This window comes from Drosophila willistoni (assembly GCF_018902025.1).
Source record: "Drosophila willistoni isolate 14030-0811.24 chromosome XL unlocalized genomic scaffold, UCI_dwil_1.1 Seg142, whole genome shotgun sequence".
Taxonomy (NCBI): Eukaryota; Metazoa; Arthropoda; class Insecta; order Diptera; family Drosophilidae; genus Drosophila; species Drosophila willistoni.
The window spans coordinates 7,531,300-7,558,883 of NW_025814053.1; the positions used below are offsets into that span (position 1 = coordinate 7,531,300).

Genomic DNA, 27,584 nt, shown 5'->3' on the forward strand with positions numbered 1-27,584 from the left:
ATGTACTTAAATTCACAATACATATCTATATATATATATATAATAATTCGAATTTTTTTTTGTTTCGATGAAATAAAATTGTGTGTGTGTGTGTTGTTATTATTAATATTTTTCTTTGGGCCATTCTCTTTCCGATTCATTTATCATATGCTCGCTCACTCCCTGGGCTGTGTGTCTCTGACCTTATATGCCCAAGAGTCAGTCATTCCCTATGTCATTCACGTGATTCTATGCATTGGCATGCCAGGCAACTATGCCATATAGTATACAGTATGTATATATATATATATTTATATCCGATTTCTGTCAAAATACCCTCTATATATATATATATATATATATATATAATGACGTATGACGTTTCACAAAACATCGACTAGAATATTTAATAAATAAAAGAAAAAACAAAAAAAAAAACCAATTCGAAATGGCAATCAAGAATATGGATATAAGTACACAAATACGAAGAGAACGAACATCAAAAGGAATAAGTTTTCTTTTAACTAATTGTGACCCCTAGCTGACCCCTGAATTTTAGTCTACGTAATCAGACGTGGAGCATGGAGACCATGAACATTCTCAATAGGTGGACAATGGGTGGCCCCGGGTGGTCCCCAATCGTGAAGACCTCGCGAATTTGCCAGTCTGTGCGTTAGCCGATGGGCAATGCTAAATCCCCCGCTGCCCTCCAGTTGAGTGAGTACAATGATGACTTGCCTATTGAAGAAAAGAGAATGATTAGAAAAATAAGGGCTATTGGTAGGAGATTTGAAAACTCACCGCTGCAGTGGCGGCACTGAGTCCACAGTCTTGAGTTCGCCCCGCGTAGATACCACATTATAGCTTTCCTGGCAATCACATTTGACATGTATCCATTTATTTTCATGCCGATTCTCAACCATGACCACTAAGCCAGCCCAACCCTGCATTTAAGGAAAGGGATGAAGGATTAATAGATCGATAAATGGATTGGTTTTTTCGTTTACCTTGGTCAAATAGTAGGCAGTCATGCCTTCGCGACCTTCATGTCTTTGACCTTTGGTCAAAGTCAAACTGATGATGGCATCGGCTAGTAGATGAGGCGATGGGGTTATCTGTTCCACAAGAAGTCGCTTGGAGCTGTGTATAGCCAGTATACATTGTGGATACTGATGCGGATCCTCAATGCCCGTATGCCAATGATTAAAGGCCAAGCAGACCAGCAGATAAATGTCCCGCTCCAGCATCTTGTGACAGCCCACAAAACCACGCACCTACAACGGGAGAGAGAGCGTTGGAGTGGGAGATGAAAAGGTGTGATAGATGTGTCTTACCTGTCGCTTGCTATGCTCCACCAGACGACCAATTTCGGGTGCCGCCGGCGAACGAGTGCGAAATATCACAACACAAAGATCTAATTGGGAGCGCTGGGATTTCTCCGAATTCCGCTGACCCTCCTGAAAGAGTGTGAACTCTGCCTCTGTTGGCTCCAGGACTGTCAGCAGTACACACGAAATTGAGCACAGCGGCTGGAGGGTACCCTGCAGGCGGACCTCATTCCAACCGGAGCGTACCTTACAAATGTCAATGCAATCGAAATAATTGAGCACATCCTCGAACGAGATCCAGAACACACCCTCAGAGGCGCCATGTGGCATGAGGGCATCCCGCAGATCATCTGTCCAAAGCTCCGAGTCATCGGACCAGTCACCGCGCCACGAATAGTGACCCCATGGATTGCGCAATTTAAGCAATCGATGTCCCTGAATATCCTTCACATCCAGCACCGAGTAGGCGTGACGCGGCCGTAATCCCTTATGCTGGTACTCCTCCTCGTCGACCTTCATGTTGCCACCACCGCAACTGGCGCCCATAAGGAAGCGCACACAACGCGAACTGAGCAATTGCGCCCAAATGAGATCCTTGTCGAGCTCATCCTCACTGGGCATGGGCAAAGAGCTGGCCTGCAGCGGTATACTCTCGCAGGGGGCTCCAGTCAATGTCGCCAGGCCCTCAATGGCCCGGCCCGAAACGAGTGCCTCATAGCATCCATGGATTTTGGCAACTGCCTTCTCAATCAGAGGTACCCACAGTTGCTTTCGCTTGGCCTGCGAGTACACCAAATGGCCACGCTTATCGCAGGGCAGTAAATCATCCACCAGCACTGTGGTCCATTTGCCATCCTTACAGAGCCGCACCTGATAGGCACCCTGCGGGCATATCTCCTTGGTGACCAGCACCTCCTTGACGAGATCCTCACGCTCCGCCAACACGGCCAGGGCGCTGAGTAGCCAGCAATTGCCCAACACACCTTGGCATATATCCGAGGGCAATGGCGTCCGGAAGACGGCCCATGGTGGATATGCCCCACCGTCGCAGTTAATTTCATGCGGACGACGCCACTGGACAACCGGATTGCCTTCGGCAGCACTGCTCACCGGATTATAGTACAGACTTTTTGGTGCTGGGGGAAATGAATCGTCGACAAACAACTCGTTGTTATCCCGGCAATACTGTATGATATTCTGCCACTTGGTCAGTGCCTCTGTCTCCTCCAGTTGCCTCAGATTCTCCATCAGTTTGCTCTCCTGCCTAATATCTGGATTGGTTAGAGCAACTCGTATTGATTTCCTTGCCAATGCATCTGTTAATACGGCATTAACCAATCCCCTTGGACTGGAGCAGATGTCACAGACCACCGAGGCGGCACAGTTCTCATAAGTGCACGCGGGGCATTGCCATTTCTTGATTGAAGACGACGTTGAGGATGAACTTACAACAGAGGCAGAGCCGGCTGATGGTGCCGATCCTTGTTGTATATTATAGGAGGAGGTAGCTGCCAGACCGGAAGCTATGGAAATGTTACGTGGCACAATAGAGCCACCAGTGCTATGACGTTTGGGAATGGCACCTGAAGAGCTACGCTGTTGGAGTGGCTGGTGCTGGTGCTGATGCTGAGGTTGTTGTGAGTGCTGTTGCTGTTGGACTACTCCGCCGTTTCCTCCACCGGCAGCAGGTCCACTTCCACCACCACCACCAATGGCTCTGGGCGATGGACTGCGTGAACCACGATGAACTGGAGCTGCGGGCAATTGAAGCATAGTTGGTGTCTTGACTTCGCTTCCTCCTCCACCACCACCTCCAGCGTTGCCTGAGCTACCCACATGAGGTTCTTCATGCGATTGTCCATCAGGTCGTTCACGTACAGACGGCACCGTCGCCGCTAATGGAGGAGCCACAGACAGTGCCGATTCTACTGGCAATAATCGTATTGATTTGCAGGCACTGCACAAGCCCGAATGAAGTGAATTCTTAAGAGTGCAATGGCTGCATGTCCAGAATTCACCCTTTCGCAATGTCATATCCTCAATGGAGGATATACTCTTGAGCTTGGAGCCGCCACACACAATGCAGGCCATGGCCGAAGAATAGTTGACCAGTGTGCATTTCTTGCATGTCCAGGGTTCATCGCGTGGGGTCTCTGAAAACAGGAAGAAAAAGAGTGCATTGAAACCAATTGAAATTTGCATTTTCTCTCCATACCGATATAAATATATGGTTCTATAAACAATTTTGTGTCCATTTATTGGATTTGTTAATGTACAACAAATTTGTTGTAATTACTGGAAGTTTTACAGTTACCTTTAGTCACTTCCATAATTGAAGATATCGGAAGATAATATATATATCGATAGATAACGAATCAAACTTGAATTTGAATTTGAAACTCTTTTTTCCGTTTCTTATTGGAAAAGAATTGGATGAGCAATCTCTTGGTTTCTCACTATCTATCTTAGATGACTCACTAGCAACTAACAACCCACCGACCTTACTGATAATCATTTGTGTAATGTGTAATGCATGTGTGTGTTGCCTCACCTGCTGCTGCGGCCTGCTGCTGCTCTTGCTTAGCGTCACACATCTCACAGGTCTGGGACCAGAGACGATTATAGGCATAGGAACATTTGATGCATGTCCACATTTTGCGGCTACTGTTGCTGCTGCTGCTGTTGTTGCTGCTGCTATTACTGCCGCTGCTATTGCCGCCGATCAGCAATAAAGCTTTATTGTCGTTGCGTTGTGCTGGACCCAAACAAGCTGCTGCCGCTGCCGCTGCTGCTGCTGCAGAGGAAGATGATGTTGCAGCAACCAGTCGACTGCTATTGTTGCTGCTACTGTTGCCCGGTTCGTGTGTGCTGCAGGATAGAACAACAAAAAATCAATTTCAAATCAAATTATTGCACTAAACAAGGAGCGTTTAATTAATACATTTTGTTTTTCTTTCTAATAGCAAATTGGCAACAAAAAATAATCAAACACAAAATAAAATTTAAGAACCACAACTGAGAGAGAGTGAAAGAGAGAGATAAGAAAAAATAATGGGGGTATTCTAGCAGGTAAATGATAAAGCTATGAGTCAAGCGGCATAAAAACCCAAAAACAATATTCAACTGATAAGAAGACATAATTAAACGAAAAGAATTTATTAGCTAATACCCTTGCTAAAAGTTACCAAGAAGAAACATTTGATTGATCATCAGGGAGAGAGAGAGAGAACTCTCTTTCACTTTCACTCGAAAGAGATGGAATTGGTTGTCGGATTTAGACAAAATAACAAATTGATATTCTTCTGGCAAGGGTATTTAATTGTTGGCTTTAGCAAGCTAAGATTTGGTTCTTTTACATTTTCGATTCAGTCGTTTTGCGTGGTCCCTTCCAGACCTTGGCATAAATGGAATGCTCTTCCACATGTAAATCGACACTGCTGCAACTGGCCAAGGCGATTGTTGAGGTTTCTGTTTCGCTGGTCACATCGGCATCGCCTGGCATTATTTCACTACTATCGGTTAGGTCAATGCTGCCACCGCCTCCAATGCCAATGCCAGAATTGGAGCCACTGCTATCGTTATTGTTGACAGGAGCCGTGACCATCTCCTGGCTGATTTGTTTCTTTTTTAATTTATGATGTTTGTTTACTTGGGCATAAATGGGTATGGGCAATTGTTGTTGTTGTTGCTGCTGTTGTTGCTGCTGCTGCTGTTGTTGCTGATGGGCAATCATTACACATTCATTTTCATACAGCTGTTGTTGTTGTTGCTCTTGCTGCGGTTGCTGCTGTTTACCGCAATTGTTGTTCTTATTATTATGACTATTATTATTATTAATATTATTATTATTATTGTTATTGTTGTTGTGGTGATGATGATGATGATGATGATGATGATGCGGTTGTTGTTGATAATGATGTTGTTGCTGCTGATGATGATGTTGTTGCTGCTGTTGTTGTTGATGATTATGATGATGATGTTGTTGTTGCTGTTGCTGGAGTTGTAGATTATGTTGCAAATTGTGCGCCATTGTTATATTTGTTGTTGTATCACGTTTAATTGCCGGCTCTGACCACTCATTGACAGCTATAAAGACACCATTTCTAGGTATAGTAAATTGTTGCTGTGGTTGTTGTTGCTGCTGCTGCTGCTGCGGTTGTTGTTGTTGTTGTTGTTGCTGCTGAACTGAAGCCGTTGACAACAATTCTTTGGATTGTTGTGTCTTAAGTTTGGATTTCAACATTAATTGTTGCTGCTGCTGTTGTTGTTGCTGATGTTGGAGATGTTGTTGCTGTTGCTGTAGAGGTTTCCCTTGCCGCTGCTGCTGTTGCTGTTGTTCCGCCTGCTTAGATCTGGATAGTGTGGTTATCGTAAAATTATATTTCTTTTTGGTACAACTTTCTCGAACCACTTTATTGTGATTTTTATTATTATTATTCTGCTTGCGTCGACAAAATGTATCATTCGCTATGGCAAAACGTGACTGACTGCAGGCAGCAGCAGCCGCTGCTGCAACAATTGTTGTTGCTGGCGGTGTTGTTGTTGTTGTCGTTGTTGGAGTGGCTATATCTATAAGAGGAACAAAAAAAATAAAAGGAATTACAAATAACTCTGAAATGAATCATATACAATCCAATCTTACCTAGAAGCTGCTGATGCGTTGGCTTGGGTAAATTGAATATATCTTTACTCTGATTGTTCACATAGCATATGTGACAACTACGTCCAGATGAGGTTGTCTTATCAATGGCCGTGCTCAGGCTTTGTGTGCGACGAAAATGGCCATTGGATGAACGTAGCAGCGGCTGCTGTTTGCTGCCTCCACCTGCCCCTGCTCCTGCCCCAGCACCTGCCTTGTTGTTATAATGATGATAACGTTGATCCTCTTGAATGAGTTGTTGTTGTGGTTGTTGTTGCTGCTGTTCCTGATGTTGCTCCTGCTGTGGATCCTGTTGTTGTTGTTGTTGTTGTTGTGGCAACTCTGTTGATGTATCTGAAGCACTACCACTAGCACCATCAGCAGATGAACCCTTCAATTGGCCATCCTTGTAGATGGGAGCCAAATAGCTAACCGTATCGCAGATAACACAATGCCAGGTCACTGAATTGTTATCCGTTTCACAATGATGGCATATCCATCGACGATTTAAGGCCGGATTTGAGAAATGTCGATACAATTCAATGGAATTCTTAATATATTTACGCGTATCCTCGCAATCCACACAATTGGCGGGCAGATTCTGGCTATTCCTTTGTGGACGCTTCAAACAGCCTCGTAGCAGTGTCTTGTAAACGTGCCTGCGTCATTCGAATATATGTATGTGCATAGGTAGTTGGGTTAGCAATTAGGATAAAGAGATAAAGGATATAGACAACTGATTATATTTGCACAACTCCACGAAACCAATTCCAGCCAATTCCTGCCCCATCAGCAGGACATGCGTTTGGAAAAAGTCTTTAAAATATTTGCCTAGATTTTCTACACACACACACACACACATTAACACACTTGAGCACATGGACACACAGACACTTTGGTAAATATATTTTAAAACAATAAATCAATAAAAAGGTAAACAAAATATTTTTTTCTCCTGCTTTGTGATTTTCTTTGTTATTTTTTTTTTTGTTTTGCCCTTCTCGTTGTTGGGTTTTTTTTTTTTTGCTTTCTTTTATTCAAATCGATTTTCCCCAATTTTTATGTTTTTGTTGCTGTTGTTTCACTTGCGCTATGTATACATGCACACCCACACACACGCACACGCACACACACACACACGCTTATATGTATATACACACACTTGCACACACACACAAACTTGACATTTGTTGTTTAAAAGAATTTTAGCCTTGCCCTGTCCTTGTCGCCCCCTCTTTGTCATCATCCTGTACCTGGCTGGCACCTCTACTTCGAATTCTTACCTGGTAACAATTTTGCTCTTATCATTGAGCAAGATTTCCTTATCAGCTGGCGGCGTTGTTGCTATTGGATTCGGACGCGTTCGCATAATGCTGGTGTTATTGCCTGGTTGTTGTGTCTGTGACAATGTTGCGGTAGGACTGGGAAACACTTTACGCACTGTTCCACAATTGTAGCACTTGAGAGATTCGGTTGGATTGATTGTATTGCATTTGGTGCACGACCATTGCAACACCGACGATATGGTGCCCATATTGTGCCGCCCGCTGTGTAAACTGTTGCTGCCACACACACACACACGCACACGCACACACACACGGTCAGTGGGTGGGGGTGGTGGTTAGGATGTTGATTGGAATTGAATAATCCAGGAAGAGGGCAAGGAACAGGATCGTTTTGCGGTTATCAATTTCAATTGTTAACGCCGCTGGACCAGCCGTCGCTGCTGCTGCTGCTACCGTCGTCGATGCTGATGCTGATGCTGACGCTGCCGCTGCCGCCGCCACCACTGACCGACCTACCAGGCAATGGCCAGCACTGCGTCCACTTTCTTAACTGTTGACGCCAATGGAGCAGCAGCAGCAACACACAACATATTTAACCAGATTGAGATTGTCAACGAGATGGCAACGGTGCACAGTGGTTTCTTTTTGTTGTTCCTTTTTGTTTGCACAAACAAGAAAATCAATAAGATTTCATTTTGGTATTTCGCCTTCTTTGCCCCGTTGATAATATAATGTTAACTGTCTGTTGTCTCCAGCAGCGGCATTAACGAAATGATCGAATGCGCAAATTCTGTAACTTGTTATATGCCAACCGGTTCAGTTAAATCAATAAGTGCTTATAATTAAGAATATTTGCTCTCTAGTTGTCCAAATCTACTTAAAATATTGAAACTAAATACTTTTCTTTCTCAATAACAAATTGAACTTAAAAATTTGACAAAGATTCATAAAACGTTATATACCCAACCTGGTAATGGGTGTGGACAACGACTGTTAATTAACATTTTGCTCAATGTAAATTAACATTACATTTTGTATGTCTGTTAGTTTACATGAACTCAAAATGAGACATGAGTTGTAACAATGCGCGCTAAATTTAAAACCAACTTTTTAGATTCGACATAAAATTAAATGTACATTTATTAACAAATACATGTTGAACAATTCAATAAAATATAAACAAAAATCACACATTCTCATTTGGTATGATATTCTATATACAATTAAACAAAAAAAAACAATAAATTGAATAAACAAAACTTAATATCTAGAGTTCAATAAATAAAAAGATTTTGGAAACAAATTGAAAAAAGATATAAACATGAAAATCATGTTGCATGACTGAACGTCTGTCGCTCTAATGCTGCATTTTGTTACGCTGACCTAGGGTCAGGGTGCTGCCCACACGGCGGCGATCATAATAGGGTTCCAGATCAGATAGGGCACCGATTGCGGTAACAGCAGCAAAACCCGATCCCACAGGCAACTCATACATTGTATGATTAACCTGTTTAAGATAGTCCACAATGTTACTAGTGACTTCTGCTTCATACTCCACTTCCATGGGCACCAGCTGATGATGCAATCGACCATCGTTGACCGCATGATCCATGCTCTCGCCGCGAATGAGATACTTCATAATGACCTGTAAAATATTAAAATATTTGAATTTAATTTTTAAGTAGACATATTTAAAGACAGATTGCTTACAGATGCCACACTTGTAGTAATTTTGGTGCCGCCAGCAGCACCAACCAAGAGACGAACATCTCCATTTTGATCAACTAAAACGCAGGGACTCATCGACGACATGGGCCGTTTGCCTGGGAAAATATAATTAGCCGGAGAAGCTGGTACACCAAAGCCATTGATAACACCGGGTGTGGAAAAGTCATCCATCTCATCGTTCAATATGATTCCAGTTCGACTGGAAACCACTTTCGAGCCAAAACTGCAAAAATTTAGAATTAGTTATTCAATAAATGTCATTAAATTTTTCTTTACTAATCCAACTTACTAATTATTAATGGTGCTAGTTATGGAGATGGCATCACCATTGTTAGCCAAAACGTTCATATGGGCAGTACCATGATCCTCTTCGACTGTGAAATTGGCTCCGTAATACTTATAATCCTGCGATGTGGCGTCATCTTTGATAAGGCCTTGAACCTCTTTCACAAAGTCACTGCTGAGCAGCTTCTTAAGTTCCTCCTGTATGACGGCACCACTCTCTGGGTCCATCTCATAGTCACCCAAATTCGTTCGCTGACCGTAGGCATGCTTAAAGGTCTCGACAACTCGTTGCCAATAGATGGGTTCATTATCCGAATACAGATCGCTCATCACATTGAGTATGAAGGCAAGCAGTGGACCACTGGAGGGCAGCGGAGTGCTATACAGAGTATAGCCGCCAGTCACATTTGCACTTATATGACCATCACTCTCCCAACGTACTCTATAAAGAAAAGGCATAAATAAACCACCTATAAATTGATTCCTCAAATCTAACTCACTTGTAATTCTTCAGATCGTCCTCAGTTATGATGCCACCCAGCTTTTGGATATCCTCAACGAACATTTTGCCCGTCTCGCCGCCATCATAGATCTCGGCTGCACCATTCTCAGCTATCCGTTCGAGGGTATCAGCCAGAGTTAGTCGTTTCATGTAGTCACCTTGCACATAGGGTTCACCCTTCTCATTGAGGAACAAATCGGCGAGGGACGGTTCATTCTGAATATAGCTTATTTTCGATTCAATTGCTGCGGCCAGATATTGCGACACTATATGTCCCTCACGAGCCAATTTAATGGCTGGCTGAAAGAGATTTTTCCACGGCAAACGACCATATTTACGATGCATTTCCCAATAGCCAAGAATTTCACCGGGCACAGCACCGGCCAAAGCTCCAGTGATTTCCGTTTGGCCAACAAACATATCCTTTGTGGAGGCAGCCGGCGCCGTTTCCCGGGCAATCACTGTTTCAATTTTCCTGGTGCTACGCGTATAAATTGTGGCCACAAATCCACCACCAATGCCCATTGAATGGGGCAGCAGAAGACCCTCGCAGAGCAGAGTGGCAATGGCAGCATCAACAGCTGATCCGCCATCGGTTAACATCTCACCGCCAACATCCGCACAACCGATGCCATTCGATACAACGGCACCGCTTAATAGACGCTGGGTATCCCGTGTCCTTAGACCAAAGACAAGGCCTAGTGTCAATCCGGTGACCATTAGGGCTATAAGCAATAGCCATATAAAGCACTTCTTATTCCACACGAATCTATAAGTATAAACGATACGACGAGAGAGAGAGAAAAGAAAGTTCATTAGTCTCAAGTGGCTGGTATTTCAATTGGTGCTCTTCGTATCGGCTACCCCTCTTAAAAGATCTCCGATTCCTAGCACCTGATTAACACACAAACATATACATCTACAATATATACTTATAACATAAACAAAAACCAAACCACAAAACAAAAAAAAATCTACAACTCTGATTTCAATCGACACGGCGTTATCTTAAAGTCCAGGGAACTCGCTGCGTCATCTTCAAATGAAGAGCACGGTCTAGAAGAATATGTGTATACCCTATTATGCGTCGTGCTGATCATTTTCATTGAATTGTTTTTTTTTTTTTGTGTATTTTTTGTGTGAAAATGTTTCTTACAATTTTAACTAGACTGAAAAATATTTGATGAACTGAGTTCATAAGGGAAATCGTAACCGTCTACTTGGGTTTTCTTAAAATAATCGTAATGAAATTGATTTTTGTTTTCTAAATCGAAACGGCTTACATTTGGATTCAACGCATATTTTAGAGTCTCGACAGAACCAAAATTATTTTAGATGCTTTTATTTCATGAATAATCGTAACGGATTTAAATGCAGTTTGAAAAATTTGCATTGCATTTCTTTTTTTTTTTTCAATTAACCGTAATAAAATTCCATAAACGGAAACGGTAACCGTTTAGATTTCAATTCACTTTTATTTTTAGAGTTAACTAACCTTATAAGTTTTCTTCAATGCTTAGATTTTTTCATATAACCGTAACGAAATTGATTTACGTAGCAAATTGTAACAAAAACGAAACTTTATTTGCTATGAGTATAGTTTTTATTGTTGATTTATTTAGAGTTTTCAATCATTTTTACAGGTAATTATCAATGACTTGAGACTTTTACTTTGGTGAGGGGGGAAAAGCCTTTTTTGTAATTTATGAAAGCCAATAGACTAGATAACATTGAGCGGATGACTTAACGTATTGGCAACAATTGTCTGGGCCATTGTTGGGTATTGTCATGTCTACTAGATTGATTCTATAGGGAGATTTCAGGGGGGTACTACTAGACCAAAAATGTTATCTGATAGGTACATATGTATATTTTTGTTAAGTAGTTTATGATGATTGGCGCAGCGATCATAAATAATTTAGTTAGTTAGTTAAGTCCCATATACTTATGTATGTATGTATATTTATTATCATATTTTGGTCTAGCCATAAAAATTTCCAAGACGCTATTAACAAGCAATTTTCTATAATTAACGCCGATTTTGTTTCATTTACTTAAGGGGGGCACCACTCATTTTCATTTTCAAGTAACAATAAGTTGTTTCGGTTAGTTCGCTTCATCACTTTTTTGCAGTTTCATTGCATTAAGCGCGTCCTCGTGGTGATACGTGATGATTGAATTGATATGGAGATATGGTTTTACTTACGTCGTCTATATACATATATGCCTATACGTATCGTTCACGTCTGCAGATTAAGAGGCCAGTGCTACTTTTTTGTTTCGTTTCAATTTCTGCCCGATCATTGTCGCTTGATAATATGTAGGTAAGTAGGTAGTTAGTTAGTTAGGTATGAATATATGTATGACACATGTTCTTGTCGTGTTAGTTAGTTAGTTTTTTTTTTGCTAATCCATCAATATACAATATTTATACCTATATTTAATGGCTTATTAGGAAGGGCCATAGGCTTTACGATATCGAATACTAATATATATGAGCATTTTTGGTATTTATGTTTCTTCGTTTATATCTTTACGATTAGCAATTTATATGGTCTCTTTAATAATATGCCGACCCGAAAAAATGGTTGTGCGTCAACTTTTTTTTTTTTTTTAATTTTCTTGGCTTTGATAAAGCGGATCAAAGGAAAAACTAAGATCTATCCGTGGAACACTTCTCAAGTGCAATTTATGGCAACAATGTTGCAGCCCCCAGCCACTATCACATGCTGTAAACTTGGCTATTATAAAAACCATTAGATATACCTGGGGTATAAGAACCCCAAAAGTGGATTATCGTGTTGAAATTTTAATGATGGCTATATATATTTCATTTTTGTTTTTTTCGGTAGACTTTAAACTAGGGGCAAATAAAATTTGAATTGTTTCAAATAAACGAAATGTACCAAAGGATTATGATGGTTTAACCTTTAGTCAATCCTATATGCATATATATAAATGTTGATATTTCATTTCATATGACTGTGAATTTATGATTATGTTAGGTTTTTTTTTTGTAACCAAAGTTGTTTTTGGTTTTTCCTTAAGAATTGCTGAATGAACATTTTCTACGGTTTAACCCATTATATAGATATATATTTCTGACATGACTGAGCAATTTTTACAAGTGTCACTTGCCACTATGTGAAAGCATGATCGTTCAGTTATGATGAAATTCAAGAAATTTCACAAGAAGACGTTTCAGTTCAAATTGAATCAAATACTTTATAAAATTTTTGCTCAATCTGGGGGTTATTAATAAAACTACATGAGGGAGGGTCGGGATTCCCTTATCTAAATCTGAAAATTAATTAAACGGACAATACTCAATATGGCAATATATATATATATATATATATGTATGTGTCTATATCAACTCATCAAACATCTTGAAATTCCATTTGAATTTTCATTAATATTAATTACTTAGAAGTACTTAATACTTGAAATCAATTAGCAAGCTGCTACAACAAATAGAATAAAATTAATAATAGGCAGCAAATAAATAAATAAAAAAAAACAACAACAAGAAAAAAACAGCTTTTAGCCAAGGTGCGAAGAAAGGAAAATATAAAGTCAACACTAGAAGATATCAATTGAAGTAAATACATAGACATAAAGTCTTTAGGTATTAAGATATTGACGTTAATTGCACTTGTTATTTAAAGCTTCATAAAGATAAACTCAGTGCCCCGAAAAAAAACACACACACACACTAAAAACAATCGAGAATACCATACCAAGATAGATAGACGACGTCATTTGAAGGAGGAATTACTCTCTAGTAGTAATTACAAATAAGGCGCGACTAAGTACATATATCACAGTATGTTTTATTATCTAGCAATATATATTGTGTTAAAACAGCTGGTATGAGTGTGTGTGTATATGTACATATCTGTGTGATTGTTTTAAACAAAATTCACGAGTAAAGTAATTAATTAGTAATAAACATTTGGAATTACCGGTGGGTATAGCAAAAAAATGAATGGAGTTTGCCTCTTTCAGAGGCATTTTTAACCCATATATACACAATATCTTAATCTTATCGGTTTTGAGGATAATATATCCATAAAAATAGAAAAGGTATGCACATATGTATATATGTGTATAAATCTACCAGATATCAAATGTATGATTATTTTTAAACTCTGTAGATAAACCTCTCTATAATAATAACAACAACAATTCGAGCTTTAAATTGTGCAAGAAAAACATTGCATTAACTAATTAAATACTCTATAAAAAGATTAAATTGTCAATACAGAAAATTCTCTATCTATTATGAAGTTTTATTTATTTATTTATTTATACTGTGATTGGGCAGTGAAGTTCTAGGATGAGGTTATAGATATTCTATTTAAAAATTTATGATGTAAATATCAATTTGTTAAGATTATAAAATATTTTATGGAATATTTGTATTTTTACATATTTTTACATTTACGACTTAGTTACAGTGCCGTATTAAATAAACAAGAAGCCTGTATTAGAACTTTTTAAAAAGTATTAAATTTTTGGTCAATCTGGACAACATTTCGTTAATTTCTAACCGAATTCAACAAATTATATCTTAATTTAAACAAAATACTTGGATTTATCTGCTACAATTTTCAAATGGATTCAAAAAAAACATTTGGATTTGTGAATAAATCAATTAATTTTGACCCGATTTTTAAATATCATCATAAAAATTGATATAATCTTAGTTTTTGAGATTTTAATGCAGATTAAAAGAAAATAGAATAATTTCTTTTGAATTTAAAGAAAGAATATATAATAAGTTCTTGAGATTTCAGTGAAATCTCATTTTCTTTTCTACTTGAAATTTTTTTTTGACGTTTCAAACGATTTTTTCTAAATTATTCAAAATTAAATTTAAAAGCATTAAAATAAAAAATCACTTTCGAAAACCGATTAATATTTGGCAAAGCCACAGTTAAAATTTTCAAGAATTTTTTAATTTACCATGAATCAACATTGAATCAACTTTTCAGTGATTACAATTGCTTTTAAAGCGCTCTAAATAGCGTGGGGGGGCCTCTAAGAATCTAATTCAGTTATATGATTAATCCGGCACTGCTATATAGATATGTATATGGATATTTGTCTAAATTTAATCTTTAAGATTCTTTTATAGACCTTTTTTTATTTATTATTTGTTTTTGCCAATTGTTGCAGGGTATACAATTGGCGAAATATTATAATTTTGTGTAAATATTGCTGTTTTTCTATTCATTTTTAATTACCCTATAATTACAGGGTATATATAGTATGTATATGTATAGGCACGCTTTTAATTATCGACTTTCGACTAGTTGATGATAAAAGGAAATTAAATAGAGTGTAGAGAGGGTCCAAAAGACAAGTCAAAGACAAGTGGGGGAAACAAGTAGTCGAAACATATATACACAAGAATATTATTAGTTTTCTTTCATCACAGATAAGAGAACTTCTGTGTGTGAGATGATTAAAAATTTCGTGTTTTTTTCTTCTTTTTCTTTCTGTTGAAATTTTGCATTCCCCTCGGAGGTCGATTTTGTTTTTGTGCAAATATTAAAACAAATTTGCATTTATTTATTTATTTATGATTTTTAATTTCGATATGAACTTTGGCTCCCCCGCTCTATTGACTAAGCATTTTTACCGTTAAAGCTCTATTGAAACTCACAAACTACACACACACACACACACACACGAATACATATACATATATGATATAGCTCATGGAAATTATTGGACTTACCTCATTTTGAAAGTTTTTGATTTTGCTTTTTGTTTGATTATTTATACACTTCTTATTTATATTTTATTTAAACAATATTTAAATGTTTGAATATTCAAGGCCAAAAATTGTCAAATCATGACATTGAACCGTTAAACAGTAAAAAAATTAACAAGCGGGTAAAAAAACCGATTAAAATCGATTAGAGGTGCAAAAAAAAAACAAACACGTTGGATCAAATTATGCAGAATATAAGCGCAAAAAAAGCAATATTTTTAATTTTTTATGCTTCTCTTTGTTGTAAAAAAAAAAAATATATATACTACACACAATTGTATGTAAATATGTATACTTTTTTTTATATACAATTTATGCTAAATATCGGTAAATCTGCTAGCTGCTGCTGCTGCTTCAAGTGCTTCTGCTACGTGCCGTGGGTGGGAATTTAGACTACACCACTCATCAGCTGCTCGACTGCGACTGATGCAGCCCAGCGCAGTTCAATTCCAGATTATAACTTTGTTTCAATTCCAATTTTCTATTTTTTTTGTTAGTTTTTTTGTTTTATATCTCTCCATAACTGTATGTGAGCAAATTTTGTTCAAGTCATCTTGTTCTAACTTGGCTAGCACACAAACACATACACACGCATGAGCGTAGCTAGACACTCCACACACAGCCCCCCTCCCGATATTTGTAAATGAGAAGTCTGCTGAAACAACGGCCATGTCAACGAGAGACTAACACGATCAAAGCAACGATAGATTGAGAGAGAGGGAGACTGAGAGAGAGCCGAGCCAATCACGCTTTTGAATTTTAAGGGGAAAGCTTAAAAACGCCTTAGCAGGTGTCAGGCCGCTGTGTGCGTGTGTGTATGTGTTTGAGTGAGGGTTGAGCCGTGACAATAGTATAAGCAAAAAAAAAATTCATATTAAATGTGAAGAAAAATAGAAAAAAAAGCTTATTCCATTATTAAGCATAAAATTTGAAATTGAAAGATATTATTATCAAGAAATAAGTAGAAGATATCGCAATACCAACGACTGGTGTGACGTCAGCAATGAAAAAGAAATGAAATGATTTTGTAGACAATCTAACAGTGGCGGATCCTTAAAGGGGGAGAAATGAGAGGAAATTTCAACCCAAGAACCGAGACTTAACCTCTAAAACTGGCTTGATTTCTATTTTCGGTTCAAAATACTAAAATTTTCAAAACCAAATGCCAGTTTTTCCTCCACATAAATGATAAACTAAATTCGACACTGCACTATGGTCTGGATGTCGATTTTTTTGGCATAAAGTCCAAATTTTCATGAAAAGATTCGGCGGTTTTGGTAATTGATTATGAAAGTAGATACCTTGAGCACAAAATATCCATAAAAAAAAAATTTTTAATGGCATCCCTGGGTTCGTAACAGGGTCTCAAAGTCAGACATGTGCTTTGTGCGTAATCGACATTTGGAAAGTGAAAAAAAAACCTAAAGTTTAAAGTGCCACCATTTGTGGAATTTTGCACATAAAAATAATTTAAAATATGGAAAATATACATCAATGTATGTAGTTTTTAATGTATATATTTATTTTATGTGTAGTCTTAGGATTTAAGTGTTGTGTAATGTCCAATAAATGTGTATTTTTTTAGAAAATTGTTTTGCGTTCTCTGTGTTTCGTGGAATAGAACTAACGAGCTGACACCTGCTGACAAAAAGTAATGACACAAGTTGGTACCTATATATGTCGTCTTTGATCGCAAACTAATGTCTTCGCCCCGTTTTTCCCCCTTTTCCATTTATTTGATAATATTCAGGCAAGTTCGAATTTTGTTATAAAGAACTCATCGATATTTGGTGCAGCAACAATCGAGAAATAAAATCTGTATCAGAATGGATCTACAGTAAAGTCAACCATAACCATCTGGAATACGAAAAAAATTCTAAACTATCTATTTTGTGCATGTTCATAATTATTAATTGGTCAAAACAGTTCCGAATATTTAAAAATGCAGCCTGAAAGTATGCAATCGGGTCAAATTTTATAGTTTTCGACAAATCGCGGTATAGCCATGGTGCAACTCCAAAAAAAAAAAAATTGAAATTTTCTTTTAGTATTTCCAGCATGCTTGCAAAATTTCAACTCTCTAGCATTCAAACTGTAGTTTATGCCAAAAAAATCGACATCCAGACCATAGTGCACTGCAAACAACTCTAACAACTACTTTAAAATCTCCCTTTTTAGTCTAAGAATTTAAATATATATATATTTTTGAGCTCTAACTGGTCTCTAATCCTTTAATACTTGTTAATCATGGCATTTAAATCAAGCATTTAAAGCAATTGTTGGTCATTCTCTTAAACCTCATACATATACAAAGATGTACATATATAGAAAGGCGTTTCGACTTGGAATTGAAATGTACATATATCTTTATATATATGTATATCTTTTCTTTTTTGTTTGTTAGTCGTGAATATTTTAGGTAATTTTTGATAATTGATATTTGATAATTTTCTTATACTTTATAGATATGTATGACTATCTAACTTAGATAATGTAATGAAGATTTTTGTTAAGGGGTTAATCAAGTATTAAGTAACGCAATTTTTGGTTCTACTTTTAAATTGTTTTAACATTGTTTTCCTAGTCTAGTAACTAATCATTAGTCTAAATGTCACACATTGCGTATGAGTAATAATATCAAACGAATTGAAAGCCATTTTCAAGTTCACTATACAAATGTTTTAATAGATAAATGAACTCAAACACAATTCATTTATAGTAAATAATTTTGTTCTATTACAAAAAGAAAACCCAATGAAAACAAATTGAAGTAAATATAACAGGATCAATGACTCTTTCGAATTGCTCAAATTAAAAATGTAGCATAGTTTTAGGATCAAGCTAATTCCACACCAAATTTTAGAGAAACAAAGGATCTATTTATTTTTAATCGAATTTCAACTAAAAGGTAAATATTTCAATGTTTTCCAATACAATAAGCAGCATGAAATCGAAGAACTCTCTGAAACAAATGAAAAGTTCGAATACCCTGTGAATAAAAAAAGGCTCCCCATTTTTAATATGTAATTTTGAATTTTAGTGAAGTTTGGCTCTAGTTTCCAGGCCACAAAGTATGTCATGAATTTCAAAATGAAACGCCAATAATTTCGAATAAAATCCAAATCCAAGTCCGAACTTTATTACATTTAAGATTGTTTTTGAATTTTGTTAAACTATGAGACTCATTTTAAGGGTATTAAGGATGACAATTATTCGGTTGTAGATAGTTTCAGGTTGTTGATGGCCAAATATTTGGTTGTTGCTGGTCTAAGGACTTTAAAATTTGGGTTGCGGCTGGCTTAAGGACGTCAACTGTTTGGTTATTGCTAGTTTAAGGACTTTAAAATTTGGGTTGCGGCTGGCTTAAGGACGTCAACTGTTTGGTTATTGCTGGTTGAAGAACTTTAAAATTTGGGTTGTTGCTGGTTTGCGGCTTACAGTTTTTGCCTTTTTGGCTCTAGTGGCGCTACGTTTTTCATCATGCTTCATGTCGATTAGTACAGTTCTTGTCATTTTGGCTCTAGTGGCGCTAGGTTTTTCATCCGGCTTCATGTCGTTTAGCACTTGGCACACAAGTTTTCTCCAGTTTTCACGCTCGCGACGTCTTTCCTTGAGAAGACTGTCAATGGCATCTATGTCATCATAATGTATACGCCTGTTGGTATACTTTAGTTTTGGCCGACCAATGCTTTTATGGACAAGATCCAATCCATGGAGTCGTCTCTTCTCGATTTCCGAAATTTTGGGTCTCTTCTTGTGGCGCTTGGAACGAGCCTTTGGAACCTGCACACTAGTTGGAGGGGGCATCAGTAAACTGTCCAAGACTTCGACTTGTTGACGCGCTAGCTCCGCCAATGATTTTGGACATAGAAATGGATTGTCCATCACTGTATGGGTTTCCTCTCCGGATTTACCCTTTCCAACGCGACGGAACATTCTATTTTTAAAAGGGAAAAAAAAGGATTTTTTTATGAGTTTATTTGATTTCTTTTAGTTTTTAGTATTTTACTAAAGCCAACAAATTTGTACGATTTTTGATGCTTGTTTGTTGTGTTCAACTTGTTAACTGATGAATTCAAAGGCCCTAGCTCAGGGTCATGGATTTTCACTTTTGATTTCTGTATTTCCCGCCTACTTTACCAAAAAAACTGGCATACTTTGATTTCATTTATTTTCGATTGAAATTCAACAAAACACAGGAGCGCTGTCGACGCTTTTAGGGGCCCAGCGCATTCCGCGGTGAGGTTCAATTTTAAACATACTAAAATGTGTGTGATCTTGTATCCATCATATTTTAGCCAACTAATTCATATCCCGTCCAGCAGAATCTTCTTTGAATTCTCTTCTAGACTAAATGAGATCTTAATAAATGCAGAACCGGCCACGAAACTGATATATAATATTTTTTAAATAGTTTGGAATGTGGCCAAAATACAGGATAAAGAAAGTAATCAAGAATTATTGGCAAACTTTGCGACTCTGTGGTTCTGTTTTTTTTTTTTTTTTTTTTTTGACTAATTTTTGTAATTCAAGTACAGTAGAATCCGGTTATAGCGACGAAAATTCGATGACTTTGTTGGTCCTCATTAAAACTTATATGAAAAGACCTCCGCTTTGTACCTTTCCGTTTATAGCGGCGATATTTTTCGAAATTCAACCGGATATTGCGACGATTTGCAAAGAATACAGCAAAAAAATGTCAAAATATTTAGAAATGTATGTATTTATCAATATCGGCAGCTTATTCTCAAGTTTTTATACCCTTGCAGAGGGTATTATAAAATTGGTCAGATGTTTGCAACGCACAGAAGGAGACGTTTCCGACCCCATAAAGTATATATATACTTGATCAGCATTAGAAGCTGAGTTGATATAGCCATGTCCGTCTGTCCGTCCGTCCGTCCGTCTGTGCGAATGCGTTTTACTCAGCCGTCTTAAGAGCTATCGGGCTGAAATTTTTTCGGGGTTTTTTATTACCCGGGAAAAATAAAGTATGAAAACCATCAGGATCGGACCACTGTATCATATAGCTCACGATCTACTAAAAGAAACATTTTAATAAAAATCGGAGTATGCTATGAATTTTACATATGTGATTGTAAAATAATTGCAAAATAGAGAGTAAAATTGTTTTGTTTGTATATTGATGAATTGAGTTGCAGAAAACAAATTTTGAACATGTAAAATTATTATTACCAAGGATTGCAAGGGTATATAAACTTCGGCATAGACGATGTTAGCTTCTTTGATATTTTTTTTTCTTATTGCGGGGAGAGCCCTCATTCTACAATCTATCCGAGTGTGGATAATCAGTAGAATCTGTGACAAACGGGACATTTACAAGGTTATACATAAACAAAAGGTACATATAAAATTTCATAATTTCCAAATAGAACAAATTTGAATATTAAAGTATCAAAAGAATTTGAATATTGCAGTGTCAATGAAAATAGGGTGTGGGAAATAGAACATGGAGTCTTCTTAGGCGTCTGCAGGTTGATGGCCAGAGGGTTTAAGTGCCTGTCAAGGTGGTCCAGGTGGGCCCTGGTCTTGTTATCTCGTCCGTTACCCATGGGATACTCAATGTGCTGTAAATCTCAGGATTGGTCGTCAGAAAATTTGCATCGGATATGACTCTTAGGGCCTTGTTTTGGAATCATTGTTTGATTTGACGGCTGGACATGCAGGCAGTGCCCCAAAGTGGGATTCCGTAGGTCCATACAGGCTTTAGAAGGGCTTTATATATGAGAATTTTTGAACGTAGCCTTAGGGTAGACCTGCGTCCCAAAAGCCTTTGGTCCAGCATTCTCCTCTTGTCCGTGATATGAGGACGCCAGGTATTCTCAAGTGATATTAAAAATTCACTTCATCTATTGGTTTGGGTAAAATCTCTACCGACTTCAAAGAATAAACTGGAGGAATATGTTCTCATTAAGATTGGCGATTTGTGGGTGACGACAATAATGTCAGCCTCGCGATTTGGTGGCGTCAGAATTCGAAAATATTTGTATATTCACATTTTAATGAAGCTATAATCAGCTTAACGAGCATCATGATCTCGTTTGAATAATGTGCCCAATAGTTTTTATATACATATAAAAAATTTATGATATATGTATTTAGTTTTGATAAAAACAATAATTTGTGTTAAAATAAAACCAAGATAAATGTTTTTTATCTGGAAGGTAAAACGACGTTATCGGATTCCACTATATTAAATTTCTCAATAGAAAGTGACTTTTTAATTAATTAATTAAACATTTAATTTTCGATAATTATAGCAGAAAATCCAGATTTGTTTTCAAAAAACAAGTCAAAGTTGTTTTCAAAATATGCTAGATTGTAACGAAATGGAGATGTAACTTTTCAAAATCGGTTTGGATTTGTTCTGAGGAAAATGGATGTAATCTTTGCAAATTATTTCCAAAACTTCTCAATAAAAAAATATGTAGTTCTGCCAATTTTTGACTGATTTTTAAAGTTCAAGTCTTAACTCTCTCAGTGGAAAGTGAAAACCTGAGATTTTTTTTTTCACAATTTTCCTAATGAACTTATTCTAAGATTTAAATGTTTTATTTTGAAATTTATTTATTTATTTTATAAGATTAGAAATAATATACAATATTAAGTCTAAAGGGGGTTTGAGAGTGCTAGTGACTATGACCTTCGACTGTACAATTTATTTTATAGCTTATCTGCTATCTTACAAGAGTTAATGAAATCAAATATTATGTTGATGTTGTATTATTTTGAAATTATTTTAAGCACAAGTACTTCAACCTTTTGTAAAATCGGCTAAAAATTGGTCAACCAGAGGGAATAGAATATTGGTCAAAGTGAAATAAATCATAATTTCATTTCAAATCTTACCTTTTTTAAATCCTTATTGCCCATAGTATAGAATGGGCACCACCCCCCCTTCATCCCACAAAAGTGTGAAATAGAAACAAATTGTTAATTAACTTTTTCTTGTAATTTAAGTTATCCGCTGTTTGTTTTTTTTTTCTTTTTTTTATTAATTCTCACTTTGCTTATCACTCTATCGTCGTGATTTATACTCGTAATATATAGAAATTGTTAAATTTTCTTTTTGTTTCTGATTAATTCACTTTTTTACAGTTGTATATATATATATATATATGGTCTTCTTCTTCCTTTTCTCATTTTAGTTGAGAAATTAATCCACATTATCATTATGATCAGAGCACAAAACGAGAAGATGTGCCTTTTGTTTTATGTTTTTTAGTTTTTCTTTTGTCTTTGTCTTCTTTTGACCATCGCTCACTCATGCATTATATAATGTTGTTTGTTTTGTGTTTCATTTAAAATCTACGCACTTAAAATCTAAATACTTCAATTGTATTAGAGTAGAGCAGAGGATTATTAAGGTAGGATTTCGGAATTATAAGGAATTACGCGGGAGTTGTTGGGCTTATCCAAAAAGGGAAGGAAGATAATATAATAGACTAAAAAAAAGTATTCAACTAAAAAATATATATTAAAAGTTCCGTTTGCATTAACTCTAGGTTGTTGGTTGTTGGATTGGCTCGGGGGGTGGGGATGATTCTTTGTGATTGAGTAAAATAGACACACAGATAGAGATAGAGAGAGAGAGAAAGGTTGGGGGAGAGTGAGAGACATAGAGAGAGGTAGAGGAAGATAGTTAGATATATAGCCCGTTTTCCTGTCTCCTTAATGACGATCTCGTGAGTCCGAACGGCTGCGACGATCCCGTGAAAAGCTGCGACTTCTTGACCGTGAACGTCTCGGGGAGCGCGATCTGTAAGTAGATGGGTCAAGGGGGAGCAGGGAATTTGATAGTGTTTTGTTTTTGGAGGTTGCATACAAAAAAAAAAAAGGACATACGTTCAATAAGACAGAAAGAGAGAGAGAGAGGAAGAGAGAGAGAGAGAGAAAGAAAGAGAGAGAGATAAAAATTCAAATTAAAGAGATTTTGTTTCACTTGCTAAATATGTAAAAAAAATTTCACAAAAAAAAAAACATTAAATAAAATAAATTATTTAATTAATTAATTTTTTTTTTCGTTTTCTTTTCTTTTGGATCAAACAACACACAACTTGAACACGTTGAAGCAGCTGATGGAGCTAAAGCCTTTAAGCCTGGCTTATGATTATTTTTAATTTTTGTTTTTTTTTTTGGTCTTGGCTTGTTTTCATTAACAAAAGCGTCGATTGGTGTGGCTGATTGGCTGATTGGTTGGTTGATTGATTGATTGATTGGCTGATGAGCAGAGCAGAACTAAGAAGACTGTTGTTGTTGTAGTTGAGTTGTTGTTGTTGTAGTAGTTGTTGTTGTTGTTGTTGTAGTTGGGCAGTTGATTCAATACTGATTGATTTGTGACTAAAGTGGTGGTTGGTGGTGGTTCTGGTAGGTGGTTGGTGGTGGTGGTGGTTGGTGGTGTGTGTTGGTTGGTACATTTTGGCTGAGGTGATGGTTTCTTTCTTTTCTTTTTTTGCAGCAGTTGCAGTAGTTGCATGTTGTAGTAGAAGAAGCAGCAGCTATAAGGCTGTGGATTGATTGTTGTGGTTGAAGAGCGCAGCAGATGAAGAACACGCACACTCCTAAACCCACCCACCCCGTCACACGCATACATACACACACACACACACCCGAAGGAGTTGGGGAAACAACTGACCATGCGCTGTATTGGTAGATTAAGAAGATTTCTGAAAATCTTCTCATCATCCGCATAATCATCATGAAGCATTTTTGATAGGGAGCAGAACAATTTGGAATGGACAACAACACATATGTAGTTAGTATTATGTAAGTGGAAGGGGGGTGGGGGAAAAAGGGTAGGCATAAATAACATTAGATAACCCAAAAACATTATTTTCCACTTAATTACAGTCTAGTCTAGTTGATCATAAATCTCAAAGTGTTTTATGCTAATTGTTAAAACCAAAAAAATAAAATATATATACATGTACATATCTAAATTATGTTAATATATAATTAGTCAGTCTTTCGTTCTTGCTTAGAGTTTGGAACCCGAAATAAATCACATTATTTAATCACATTATTTGACATTTTCTTACTACAAAATTATTGGTTTTTAAATTAAACACTCCTATTGTGATTTAAAACAATTTTGTTTACTAAAGTTAAGCTTTCGACTATTACAACCCACCTATAACTGTAACTGTTCACAGATTAATAGCTTTTTGCAAAGATAATGTTACTTAACTAGTGTTAAATCTTTGCTTCAAAATTATTGGTATCTTATATAAGCTAAAAAAAACATTTAATGTGATGTAAAACAATTTTTTGTTTTTGACTATTATTAGCACCTATATTAGCTTTTTGCAAAGACTAACTCTAAAGGGGGAGGGGGAGGGGGAGGAGGATGACAGTTACTGGATTGGTATGTGTGTGTGTGTATGTATGTGTCTTGCAAACCCCAAGAAACGGAAATGGGAAAGCATTTTCCATTCCATTCGTTTCTTAACTTTTGTACATAACATATGATGATCAAATACTCTTTCTTTCTTTGTGTTGTTGTTGGAGTTGGAGTTGGAGTTGGAGTTGGAGTAGTAGTAGTAGTAGTAATAGTAGTAGCTGTTGGTTGTTGTTCTTGTTGTTCTTGTTGTTGGTTGTAGCTTGTAGGCTGGCTAAAGATGACATTTGATGAGGTTGATTTTGGTTGGTGGTTGGGTTGGTTGGCTGATTAATTTGATTGAAATTTGGTTGAGCTGATTAATTGGCTGATTGGTTGAGTTGGTTGTTGGAGGGACAAATTTTTTCAAAATCTCAAGACGAAATTTGCAGAAGCGTTGCTTAACTACACACATTTGTTGTTGTTTTTCTTTTTTGTTTTGGTTTGGTGAAGTTAGCTGGAACGAACGAACCACGAACGGTGTTGGCAATTGTTGTTGCTGTTGTTCTAATTGTTGTTGTTGTTATTGTTGTTGTTTCTTGTCGGTGACTTTGTGTTGGTTGGTTGATTGATTGGTTAAATGTAAAATAGTAGAAGAAGCTTCAAAATAGATGAGAAGGTTATGAAGTTTGCGGTTGCAGTTGAATTTTTGCAGTTGAAGTTGATGAAAAAGATGCGGTGCGACGCTTTTTGTTGCTTTGCCTTTGATTCAAAAAGAGAGAGAGAGAGACGCTGTATGAGTGTATATGTGTGTGTGTATATATATATGGTTGCAACATGAAATGAAAAGATCCAAATCTCCACTAAGCACAACAATTGATTGTTTAACGAAATTCAAACACCTTTGTTTGATTCTGTTACTCAAATTGAACAAATTTCAATAGGCTGAATCAGTCTTATCATTTCATGATGGCTGTGTGTGTGTTTGTTGTAAAGCAGAATATCAAAAATTTTGACAAGCTGCTGTAATTGGTTGTTCAAGCAGTGGAGAAATGCGGGGTTGAAGTTTTAAGCCATTTTTTAAGCTCTGCTTGGACTGCTTGAATGTGTATGCATGTGTGTGTGTGTGTGTGTGTAAATATGGAGTGTTGTGAGGGGGTTAGTTGTTGTTGTTGTTGTTGTTGTCGCTGTGGTGGAGGAGCTGTTGGTTGCTTTTGTTGTTGTTGGTTTTTTCTTGATGATGTTGATGCAATTTGCGGCCTTGTGGTTGTTGTTCTTGTTGATTGTTAATGAAGAGAGAGAGATTGAGAGAAGGGAAGAGTGTAGGTGGTGTTGCTATTGTTGTTGTTGTTGTGGTAATCGTCATGGGTCAACGGAATTTATCAAATTTGTTGCATTCGGCAATTATCATCAACTTGAATTGTGGTGTTGTTGTTGTTTTAGGTGAAATGTGTGTTGTTTTTGTTGTTGTTGGTGGTGGTGGTGTAATAGGAGGAGCAGGATCTGTAGTTGTGAGACGTGAAGTTGTTGTTGTTGTTCTTATTGTAGTAGTAGTTCTTGTTGAAGGAAGAGGAGTAGTAGAAGTTCTAGTAGTAGTAGCTGTTGTTGTTCTTGTTGTTGTTGTGCTTGTTGTAGTAGTAGAAGAAGAAGACTTTATCCTGCAAAATGATTGTGAAACCACATTAAAACTGGCTCCATTCTTGCAAGCATTTTTACTAAAACACAACAAACAAACGGAAGACTCAATAGAAAATAAACAAAAACAACAAAATATTTAGATATATTTATATGTATATAAAAGTGACACAGCCTACTACAATGGTTTCAAAAAAATATTTCATGGTATGTGCGCGCTGAATATCTCAACAGTGGCACACAATTCGCGTATGCCACTGTAGATACATGACATGGGGATGCCACACTGGTTTTTTTTTTGTTCCTCTCTTCTTCTTTTCATTTGCTTTGTATGTATACTCGAATTGATTTTTCACATACTATGTATGTATAGCAGAATTTTCTGTCTTTTTCTTTCGTACTTTTTTTTGTTGTTTTCTTCTTTTCTTTTTGGCAATACTCACCTATAGCGTCCGCCTCCATCACCAGTACGAGCCCCACCACCGCCTCCTCCGCCACCGCTGCCACTGCGTGCACCACGTCTTGGTCCACCGCCGCCGCCACCACCGCCTCCACCTCCGCCACCGCCGCCGCCACCACCACTGCCGCGCCCTTCTCGTGATCGACCCGAGGACATTTCAACACGGATGCGGGTGCCACAGCAGCGTGTACCATCCAGACCTCTGGTTGCGTCCTCTGCATCGCGACGATCTTCAAATTCGACGAAAGCAAAGCCTGGAGGATTGCGGGCCACCCAGACATTGCGCAAGGGTCCGTATTTGCTGAATGCGTTCTCAATCTCATATTTTGAGGCCGATGAGCCTAAATTGCCCACGTAGACTTTGCAAGCCAAGTCCCATTCGCGATATCGGGGCATTGTTCAGTTTTTTTTTTTTCTTTTTTGTTTGCTTTAGCTTCCAAACAGTTGTTGTGTATGTATATACGCCTTAATTTGCGCTAAACGTCCAACAACAAGCCACTCGATGAGTTTTCACAGTTTTCACAAATGGTAGTGATGGGAAAATCCACCGATGCCACCATACATTCTTATCGATTTATTCTCAGTTTCCCCCTATTTTTATTCGGCTCCCACTATTTTACTCG

General features: G+C 37.3%; 3 protein-coding genes across 3 annotated transcripts; all 3 read right to left on the reverse strand.

The window, feature by feature from the left end:
• Positions 1 to 421: 421 nt before the first annotated feature.
• Positions 422 to 8,006, reverse strand: LOC6644502 (calpain-D). Its single transcript, XM_023176881.2, is given in 10 exon segments — positions 422 to 717; positions 781 to 923; positions 987 to 1,253; positions 1,314 to 3,460; positions 3,813 to 3,871; positions 3,873 to 4,175; positions 4,664 to 5,210; positions 5,346 to 5,816; positions 5,950 to 6,605; positions 7,230 to 8,006. Coding segments are annotated over 10 exon segments (5,022 nt in total). The 5' UTR covers positions 7,481 to 8,006; the 3' UTR covers positions 422 to 539.
• A 341-nt stretch (positions 8,007 to 8,347) lies between these two features.
• On the reverse strand, positions 8,348 to 15,518 carry LOC6644501 (scoloptoxin SSD14). The gene is made up of 5 exons (XM_002067365.4): positions 15,494 to 15,518; positions 9,746 to 10,516; positions 9,250 to 9,687; positions 8,943 to 9,183; positions 8,348 to 8,877 (listed from the first exon to the last, which is right to left on the reverse strand). The coding sequence occupies exons 1-5, from the start codon at positions 15,496 to 15,498 to the stop codon at positions 8,590 to 8,592; spliced, it is 1,743 nt and encodes a 580-aa protein (XP_002067401.3). The 5' UTR covers positions 15,499 to 15,518; the 3' UTR covers positions 8,348 to 8,589.
• A 7,490-nt stretch (positions 15,519 to 23,008) lies between these two features.
• On the reverse strand, positions 23,009 to 27,497 carry LOC6644520 (RNA-binding protein 1). The gene is made up of 2 exons (XM_047011539.1): positions 26,945 to 27,497; positions 23,009 to 23,309 (listed from the first exon to the last, which is right to left on the reverse strand). Exons 1-2 carry the CDS (start codon positions 27,355 to 27,357, stop codon positions 23,222 to 23,224), a joined length of 501 nt encoding a protein of 166 aa, XP_046867495.1. The 5' UTR covers positions 27,358 to 27,497; the 3' UTR covers positions 23,009 to 23,221.
• Positions 27,498 to 27,584: the final 87 nt, after the last annotated feature.

Coding starts and splice junctions, on each gene's coding strand:
- LOC6644501 (XM_002067365.4), bottom strand. Junction 9,184..9,249: donor ACTAGCACCATTAATAATTA/GTAAGTTGGATT, acceptor AAATTTTTGCAG/TTTTGGCTCGAAAGTGGTTT. Junction 8,878..8,942: donor TTACTACAAGTGTGGCATCT/GTAAGCAATCTG, acceptor AATATTTTACAG/GTCATTATGAAGTATCTCAT.
- LOC6644520 (XM_047011539.1), bottom strand. CDS start 27,357: ATGCCCCGATATCGCGAATGGGACTTGGCTTGCAAAGTCTACGTGGGC. Junction 23,310..26,944: donor GATGGAGGCGGACGCTATAG/GTGAGTATTGCC, acceptor ATCTACTTACAG/ATCGCGCTCCCCGAGACGTT.